This window comes from Vombatus ursinus, unplaced genomic scaffold, assembly GCF_900497805.2.
Source record: "Vombatus ursinus unplaced genomic scaffold, bare-nosed wombat genome assembly UNPS02004196.1, whole genome shotgun sequence".
Taxonomy (NCBI): domain Eukaryota; kingdom Metazoa; phylum Chordata; class Mammalia; order Diprotodontia; family Vombatidae; genus Vombatus; species Vombatus ursinus.
Genome location: NW_020943974.1, coordinates 1,000 through 10,873, shown reverse-complemented (window position 1 = coordinate 10,873; position 9,874 = coordinate 1,000). Strand labels below are relative to the sequence as shown.

The 9,874-nt window shown below is 57.6% G+C and overlaps 1 protein-coding gene across 1 annotated transcript in view; it reads left to right on the top strand.

Moving 5' to 3' along the window:
• The window catches only part of LOC114053923 (histone deacetylase 4), a 253,834-nt gene extending 244,408 nt beyond the window's left edge, over positions 1-9,426 (top strand). Inside the window, exons 18-21 of the mRNA XM_027877070.1 lie at positions 3,503-3,610; positions 5,202-5,257; positions 6,935-7,022; positions 9,196-9,426. Of these exons, the coding sequence (XP_027732871.1) occupies positions 3,503-3,610; positions 5,202-5,257; positions 6,935-7,022; positions 9,196-9,426 (483 nt within the window). The remainder of the gene's footprint in view (positions 1-3,502; positions 3,611-5,201; positions 5,258-6,934; positions 7,023-9,195) is intronic.
• The last annotated feature ends 448 nt before the right edge of the window (positions 9,427-9,874 follow it).

The following is a 9,874-nucleotide window of genomic DNA, read 5'->3' as shown; positions in this document are numbered from 1 at the left end:
CATCCATCAGTACTGACATCACTCTCTGAGTCTGCCCTGGACTGTCCCCCCAACTCACATCCGTCCGTCTGTCCATCCTTCCGTCATCAGCACCAGCATCATGGTCTGAGTCTGCCCTGGATGGTCCCCTGCCTCACTCCCATCCATACATCCAGCCATCAATGCCGTGGACAGTACCCCCACCTCACGTCCGTACATCCGTCCTTCCATCCATCCATCCATTCATCCATTCATCTATCAGCAGCACCAGCATCAATGTCTGAGTCTGCCCTGGATGGTTCCCTGCCTCATCTCATCTCCGCCTGGTCGGGGTCCTTCCCCGCCTTCTTCCTAGAGAGGGCGGCTGCCCTGGTCCAAGCATGCCGACAACAAGACACATTGTGCAGCGGAGCTCGCGGGGTGGGAGCTGAAGGCATAATTACAGATGGGAAGGCTGCAGCCACAAGTCTGGATTCTGTTAGGGAAATGAGACAAAATTGTTTTCTTCCTGAGTCTTGACAAAATCGCTGCTTTGAAAATTATCCCGTCAAAAAGAGCCCAAGTGGCCGTCCCTCACTCCACCACCGAGCACCCGGAGGGAGCGGGGCATGGCTTGGTCCCTGGATGTGCGGCTGCAGCCTCTTAATTCAGGGCATTTCTGGCCAGACTTGAAAAGGTTTGCATTTATGCTCAGGGTGGGAAGGGAACATGCAAAGCCACGTGTGCAATTTGCAAATGAAAACTGAATGTTAATAAGGGGCACAGCAGGTAAACTGAGGCACAGGGGCTAGATCTAAAACAACAGGCAGGACCCAGAATCAGAAGACCACTTCTTCGAATGGGCCACGTGGGGGTCTTGGGGCTGGTTTAGCTTTTGAATGCCTTGAGTGCTGCAGAAGGGACCCTCTATACTTGATGTCAGTCCCAGTCATAATAAACATTCAGGGATAGGGACTGTCCGGAACTCCCATGGGAAGCCTATCCACCGGTGCAGGTTTGCACTCCTCGACCACGTGGAATGTGGCCCAGAGCAGGGAGAGACTCGTGGTTCTGTGACCAGTGTGGGTCAGAGGTGGGTCTGGAGCTCAGGCCTTTAGGGATAGATGGAGGACAAACCCTGGGCCCCAGGAGCTCCCAGGTGAGGAGGGCGCCTCCGCCTTCTCTGCAGTCGCCCAGAGGCCCCGGAGGCTAAGGGCCAGGATCCCGTGGCCAGCCTGCGCCAGGGCTGATCCTGTATTCTCTCCGTCATGTTTAGGCATTGGCCCAGGCTACTTGACACCATGCCCCTTCCTACAGAGGAAGAGCAGGGGGTGTCCCATTTTACAGAAGAGAAAACTGAGGCTTGGGGTAGTGAGGCAGCTTGCTTGAGGTCATGTGGCCAGAGCTGGCCATCAGACGTAGGCCATGTGATGAGATTCACAGATCACAGAATCACAGGTTTGGGGCTGGAAGGGACCTTGAGGACCATCGAGGTCAACCAGCTCATTTCAGAGCAAGAAACTGAGGCCAGGGGAAATGGAGTGCCAAGTCACATGGGCAGTTGGAGGCAAAGGCGGGCCTCATGCCCCTGAATGAGGTTCTTTTCGTCAGCGGGAGCCGGATGGCGCAGGGGACCGAGCGCCAGGCAGAAGAGCCAGCGATGGTGGGCACTGACCACGGGCCCTGCGCTGAGCGCCGGCAGAGATTGTCTGCTCTGATCCCGGGAGGTGGGGGCTCCACCTGCTTCCAGGCTCCCGGGGCCTCCGTCTGAGCATCGCCAGGGAGATCCTAGCAGAGGGGGCGTCCCCAGCTGGGCGATTCCTCCAGGTCATCTGGGGCCTCAGGGAGAGTAGCCCTTCCTCCTCTCGTTCCCGGCTACACATCACGAGGGAGGGGGAGGCCCCTTGGTCAGAGAGTGAACCCTGGACCATGAAGGCTGGCACTCCGGGGGGCATAGGGGCCCTCTGTGCTCTCACTCCACCGTCATGAACAGAGTGCGCGTTGGACACGTGGAAGCCCTCTGAGGGGGTCGGCCCTGCCTCCCACTGAGGCTGCCTCTGTGGTGCCAAGAGAGACTCGGGGCTCCCCTCAGGCAGACCCACGCCACCAGCTGCGCCCCAAGGTCTCTGCTCCTGCCTGTGGGTCAGAGGAGACTTCCATGTTTTGTCTTGTTCTCCCGTGGACCTCTCTGCTGCTCTGGCCTTTCCCCAGGGTTCTCTCCCAAAGACCCCTGGACCTCTGTCCCTCTGTGCCAACCAGCATTTACCGGTGCGGCCACAAGCGAGCCCTGGAGACGTCTGCAGGTACGGGTGACACAGTGGCCTTTGGCCCAGCAAGAAAACCTCACCTCGGTGGATTGCATGTGGATGGATGTGAGCTTGGATGTTGGAAAACCGGGAGTTAGCTGACCGCCTTCTCCCCCAGAATCCAGCCCATGTCTGGCCGGCAGTCAGGCTGTCAGGAAGACCCAAGGGCCACAACCTGCACCCTCTGACCGTCACCCTCATGGAGGCCAGAACAGTATTTTATTTCTGCAGGAAGAAGGACTCCTGACATTCCCACCCACTTGAGCCTCTGACCTTGGGTTAGAAGCGCCTGCACGGAGACAGACAACACCCTGGCAAAATGGCTGCAGCTCGGGCCTCCATGTCAGGGACGTCTGCCACGTCCAGCCTCGTGACCCTGGGCTGGTGTCAGGCTCGGGGCCGCTCTCAGAGACCCTTGGCTTCCAAGGGGGCGCCAGTCTGCATTAGGAGAAGGCCTTATGCATGGTGAAATACGCATCCAGACTAGAAAACAAACGGAAAGGAAAGAATGATCTCTTCCTGGTTTTCTTCTTTCCTTTTTTATTCAAATCATCCATCTCCTTTGTTCTTCCCTCCTCCTTCCTGATCAGCGAGCCCTCCCTCAGTACAAAAAACGGGGGAGGGGTGGAGAGGACAGCCATGACGAGGCACTTCCTGCCCGGCAGGCCTGGGTCAGCGTGCGGAACAGCGAACACTCTGCGAGGGCGGAGCCCATTTCCTCCTGGGCTTCGCCTCTCCAGGGCCGGGCCCAGAGCCTGCGTGTCAGAAGCCACACCTCTCCACGCTAGGGGGATCTGAGAAGACGTGACTCCAAGAGTAGGGATGAAAACACGGGGCCAAGTCCCTAGAGGACAAAGGAGAAGGTGGCCAGTGCTGGGCTGGCAAGAGGCATTTATTAAGCACCTACTGTGTGCCAGGCGCTGTGCCAAGTTTGGGGGGTCCAAAGAAAAGGCCAGTAAGCCCTGCCCTCAGGGCCGTTCTGTCGGGGAGACAGCACGCAGTCGTACAGGCGTCCCCAAAGTCCCGGCCTCATGTCACGTGCAGGGCCCAGGAGGGGACCTCGCCAGCAGAGGGGTCCGGGGGAGGGGCCACGTCGGCCTGGGTGGGTGGGGGAGGGAGGCAGGAGCGTACTTTTGGAGAGAGCGCCTTCCACGGCTCCTGCATGACTTCTTCGGGGATGTGGTAGCGGTCGTCCGAGGTGCATTCACCCAAGGACCCGCTGTGTTCTGTCTCTGCAGGTGGACAGTGACACCATCTGGAATGAGGTGCATTCCTCCGGAGCCGCCCGCCTGGCCGTGGGCTGCGTGGTGGAGCTGGTCTTCAAGGTGGCCACTGGAGAGCTGAAGGTTGGTGGGAGCGTGGGCAGGTGTGGACAGCTCCCTGGTCCCGCTGTGCCAGGGTGGGGCGGATCCTTGACTCTGGCCCAATGGCTCGTGTCCGGCCCGTGCCGCTTCTTACCGGGCCCAGCCATTCTTTCGCATGGATCAAGGACCTGCCTTCTAGGCTCGGTGCCCCTGAGAGAAGGGAAACGGGTCCCTGCCCTCAGGGAGCTTGCAGTCTAGCTGACAAAGAAGGCATCTTGGCCCCCTCAAGCTAAAGGGCAGAGCTGGAGCTGGAGGGGGCCTCCTCTCCCGAGACATTCCCTTTGTCCCCAGGGCTCCCGGTCCTCGGCTGCCCCGCGTGGCTGCCCTGCGGCCTCTGAGGGAACAGAGTCTCTGGGCAAGAAAGAGAAATGGCCGGGGAGGGCCATTTGTTCAAGAAGGGGCCATCCCCACAGGCACGCGGGCTTCTCTGTCGACGGGCTCCAGCCTAAAGGTGGTTTGGGTGGAACAGGAAGGTCCAGGACAACTTTGGCAACCTCTGCCATCCCCCAGCCACACTCACACACGTACACGCCCACATGCGCATATAACACACATATGCACATAGACATCTACACATGGACACACATACACATGTTCACTCACGCATGCACAAACACAGCACATGCACACACATGTACATGTTCTCACGCACATATTCACTCACATACATACACAGGCACACATAAACGTACACACGTGCACATACCTACATATACACATGCGCACATAGACATTTACACGTGCACACACGTACACATATTCACCCACACATGCATAAACACATGCACAAACATGCATGCACGTTCTCATGTACCTTTTCATACACACATATGCACAAAACCTATGAACATGCACACGTGTACACACATGTGTGCACACATCAGCATTTATACACGCACGCGCTTACACATATTTTCATTCACACATGCACATACCTACCCACATGCACACACCTGCAAACATATGCTCACATGCACATATTCACTTACACTCATACACACACGCATGCATACACATTCACTCACACACATGCACGAACATGAACGCTCACAGTGCACACACCTACACAGTCACAGTCACAAGCACACACTCATACACACATATTTAGACACACATTCACATATTCACTCACACATCTACACACACATGCACACACATATTGGCATTTATGCATGCACACTTACATTTTCACTCACACATGCACATACCTGTATACCCATGCACATATTCACTCACAGACATGCTAAATACACACTCATACACATTTTCACATGCTCACACATGTTCACTCACCTACATGTACAAACACTTGTATTCCCAATGTATATCCCTACACACTTACACATATGGACGCATGTACACCCACACGCATGCACACGTAAACCCTCCCAAGAGCCCAGGACTCTACAGCATGGGTCCCGCCGATGATGCCTAAGGCCAGTGACCTCTCGTGAGCGTAATAAGCCCCTGGACAAGCCGGGGCATCGGCGCTGGCCACATCCAGACTGGGTACGTAGACGGTCTCTCTGGGTCCCCCCCTTCTGACGGCCCTCTGCTCTGCTCTGGTCTGCAGAACGGCTTTGCTGTCGTCCGGCCCCCCGGCCACCACGCGGAGGAGAGCACGCCCATGTGAGTACCGGCACCGTCTGTCCCGGTTCCAGGCCGTGGTGGCCTTGGCTCCATGTTGGGTCCAGCCTCGGGGGGTGGGCCCCACGCGCTGCTCCCCTGCAGTTCCTCTGTTCCCTTGAGCTCACTGGTGCTGGACAGACAGAGATCTCTTGGTCATGGGCGGCGGGGGCGGAGCCGGGGACAAAATTAGAAAAGGAAGAGTTAAGAGGTCAGAGGAGAGGGAGACCCCCAGAAATGGGAACTCCAAGGTGAGATGGGAAAAGGTCGGTGAAACGCTGCTGGAAGTGAATTTAGAAGCCTGGGGCACTGGGTGCCGATCGCGCTCGTCACTCACTCAGCATCACCTCGCCTCCCTGCGTGTCAGCGTCCCCATCAGGAAAGTGAGGGGGCTGGGCAGACGGCCCCTAGCACCCCTTCCATCCGAGATGCGTTGGCGGCTCTTGAGCTGGCCTGGGCAGCAGGCCTGGACACCTGCCAGAGACCAGGCCGGGCTTGAGAAATCAGTCTGAGCGCAATGGGGTCACTTCCTTCTCCCTGGCCCTCCCCCACAACCTGCTTCTTGTATCCCCTGGGGATTGCGGGGGGGACCCATCTCCCAGGTGCTGGTCCAGGTCTGCAGCGGAAGGTCTCATCCTCTGTGTATTGGCACAACAGCTTGATTCAGTCCACCAGCAGTTATTAAGCACCTGCTGTATACCGGCACATTGCTGGGCACCGAGAACACCAAGACAGAATTGGGATGGCCCCTCCCCCTCGGTGACCAACTGTCCTCGAGGTGCTGAGAGGGTCTGGGTGAACGAGTAAAGATGACTCTAATTAAGAGGAAGGAAACGGGGCGGCAGGCGGCGGGCCCGGCTTCAGCCGCTGCCTCGGTGGGGCCGGGAGGAAGCTGTTACCTCTCTGGTCTCGGGGTCTTCCCTGGGTGACCCTGAGTCAGTCACTTACCCAGGTCATGGGAGATGCGAATGCCTCTGGCGTGCCCCCCAGAGTTTTTGGGGGGTCCAGGAGGAACCCACAGCCGTAACAGACTTGATGACCCCTCGAACCCTCCCTGGAGAGCAGGACGGGGCCCTGAACCCCCTAGACCCGAAGCTGGCATTGATCATGGAGGAAACGGGCCATGACCCCTCCCCCCCGGGTCATAAAGGGCCTGCAGAGGGGGAGGTTCTGTTCCGTCAGGAAGACGACATGCACTTGTTTGTCTATAAAGAGGTGAAGGAGGGGCTGGAGCGCCGCTTCAGGAGGGGCCGGGGCAGCAGAAGCTTCCCAAGGAAGGGGCTGCTTCAAGTAACTAAGGAATTGGAAGAAGTGGAAGTGAGGAAAGGGCATCCTGGGCATGGGGGCCAGCCCGTGCAAAGGCTTGGCGATGGGAGAAGATTCTCACCGATACAGATCTTCCTTGGGTGTTTGAGGAAAAGGAACTCTGACATTTGTACGGGGACACAGGTTGGGGCGGGGTGGTTTGCATGTTCAGTGCAGGGCGTAACCTCAGCTTTTGAAGCAGGTGCCCCCGGTGCTGCTTGGGAGGTGGGGTCATGGCACCTGGCCCAGGGCTTAGCGCCACCCTGGACGCTGGCAGTGGTGGCCGTGCTGCCCCGCCTCTGACATCCTTCTCCTCTTGGGGGTCCCCTGCCTAACCCCCTGCTCTCCCTCCCTTTCTCCTGCCTCTTTTCCCAGGGGGTTCTGCTACTTCAACTCCGTGGCAATCGCCGCCAAACTGCTCCAGCAAAGGCTGAATGTGAACAAGATCCTCATCGTGGACTGGGTGAGTGAAGAAAAGATCGGCCGGCATTCCGCCCCTGGAGGGCAGCCGAGTTTCGATTTTGGAAGGTGCATGTGGGCAAGACGTTCCTTCCTGGCATTGTTGTCTGGGAATCTTAGCTTGCTAGGGAGGAGAACTAGCTGAGGAAAGCAGAGGAGGGAGCGAGGGTCCTGATTCAATTTCAGTCTCTTGGCACCTCTTAAGCACCTACTGAGTGCCAGCCTCCGGGGGCACAAAGTTAGAAATGAAAGAGCCTGCGCTCGGGGAGCTTAGGTTCTCTTGGGGGAAACAGCGGGCCCAGAGGGAGATAAAGTGTTTGGGGCAGACCAGACCGTGGTGGACATTCCTGGGAGCCATGGCCGGTGTGACAGAGAGAGCGTCTCACCCCTCCCAGCCTGTGGCCCCAAATGTGTGCATGCTTGGGGTTGGGGATGCCCCTTGGCATGTCAACTAGGAAGGATGGGCTTAAGCTCCTGCCCCTGCTTCCGTTTTCATCCAATATGCTTGCCCTGAGATCTCCATGTTCAAGGGCTTAGACAGAAAACCAGCCGCTTGGCCGTGCCATCTCCCTTTGGTTCTTACGAGATGCACGTTGCCGTTGCCGTCTCGGCCCCAAAGGTCGTCTTTCTAACGCTGCCTTTGCTGTGTTTCCCCCACGTGTCCGCATCGTCTCCCTGCTCTGGATTTCCCCAAGAGTGTCTGCGCTCAGCGCCTGGGGACGGTTCGTGTGCAGGCCCTGGCTGAGAAAACTGGGAGCCGGCCCACGAGACCCAGAGCCCTAGGGGGCTGCTCCCCTTCCCAGCCCTCAGGTCACCAGCCCCCCATAGTGCGGATTCAGCTGCACTGATGGACACGCCCCCACTTTGCCCAGGACCACGCCCACCCTTCCACCCCAGAGCTCTGGCGGGTTGGCGCTGGGGTCCCCTGGGGCCAGAGGGTCTTACTTCCAGGAGCACCAGGGCCTCCAGCGACCTTAATCAGCCTTAACTGGCCAGCCTCGGCCACTGGTCATTTCGACTTGCCTCCTCTGCCAGCGCGAGGCCTCAATCGACCTGTGAGCTCAGCCCTTCTCTGGGGGCATCAAAGTCCCTCCCGAGAGCTTGGGCAGGGGTTCCCACTCACATGGCCACTCAGAGCGGCCCCCAAACATGGCAGACGTTTCGATGAGGATCAGTGGGAAGTCAGCCAGCTCACAGGGATCCCCCGCCCGCCATCGTGGGCCCTGGGCTTCATTCCCAATGCCGTCAATTAGTGACCTGGCTCGGAGCTGGCTTGGAGCATGCTCCGCAAATGCCGGCTATTTCTAGGAGGATTGGGTGGGGGAAAGCCTGCTGAGCCATGGGAGCTCCAATAATAATGTCTGATGGTTTAATGTCTCACTGCTAAGTGTCAGAGGTGGGATTTGACCCCAGGCCTTCCTGGATCCAAGATGTGGGGTCCTGGACATCAGGCCAAAAGGGACCTCAGAGGAGGCCGGCCGATCCAGCCTCATTTTACAGATGAGGCAACTGAGGGCCAGGCCCCAGGTCACACAGATAGTGAAAGAGCCATCCAGCTGCGTATCCCACACACACGCCAGGCTGTCACCAGAGGACGGGCCGCAGCTGTTAAGCCTCCTTTGCTTGGGGCCCATCGGTCTGAGCTTTCACGCACCCGGGGGCCACTTAACGGGTTATCAGGATTAAGTTGGGAAAGGCCTTGGTTCTTTTTCTTCAGTCTATGAGCAGACTTACTCTGCTTTTCTTCCAAGGACCATAATTGTATTTATTTTTAAATAAGAGTAAGAAATGTGCAGAATATGTCTGAGACCCTGGGAGGCTCCTCCCCATCCCATGGCTCCTGATGCCCAGGGGCCTCCCGTGATCACAGCAGGAGATGGGAGGGAGGGGACAAGGGGATTGGCCGGGCAGCTGGGCAGCCCGGCCGGGAGGAGGGACGGCCGAGCCAGAGGTGGCAGCTCGGCTCCTTCTGCCTTAGAGATTCTGGGGTTTTGGAGGCTCTAGGAAGCAGCCCCACCTGCCGCCCTGCCTCTGACACGCCCTTAGCGCCTGTGCCCCCTGGGCAGGTGCCCCGCTTCTCCTGAGGCAGGCAGGTTAGGGTTTGAGAAGCCGCCAGGTTCTCCTGGATGAACGGCCACAGGTCGAGGCGCTGACCTTTGTCATGTTTTCTGCCCCAGGATGTACATCACGGTAATGGTACCCAGCAGGCCTTCTACAGCGACCCCAATGTGCTGTACATCTCACTACATCGCTACGATGACGGCAACTTCTTCCCTGGCAGCGGTGCCCCTGATGAGGTGAGCAGGGGCTGGGCTGTGCCCTGGCCACAGGCGCCAGCTCCGGGCCTGTGGTCGGGACCCAAGAGAAGCCAGTGTGGACCACGGCTCCGGGAACTGGGCCTCTGTTGAGCCCGGACGCAGAGCCGTGGCGGGGTTTACATGGAGGCCAGGGCATCTTATCTCCAGTGCCTAGCACGGTCTGAACGCACAGTTCGGTCCGAGTGAATGCTTGGTGGACGGACTGATCATGTACATGGGGTCTGTTTCTCCCAGAAGAATGTAAACTCCCTGAGAGCAAGGATGGTTTTGTCTTTGTATAGCCAGAGTCTAAAAGTGTCTGACACACAGTAGGTGCTTAATGAGTACTGGTTGAATGTCTGAGCTTACTTTTATTTAGGTCTAGGCTTTCCCAGGTAGAGAGGAGACTTTAAAATGAGTCAGTCATGAACATTCTATTTTAAATTTGTCATAGGGTCCTAGCACAGTAGGACCCAATACTGTAGTGTCCTGCACATAGTATGGGGCTTAATAAATGCTCCTTGAATTTTTTTGTTGAACTTTATGTGGACTTTCTCAG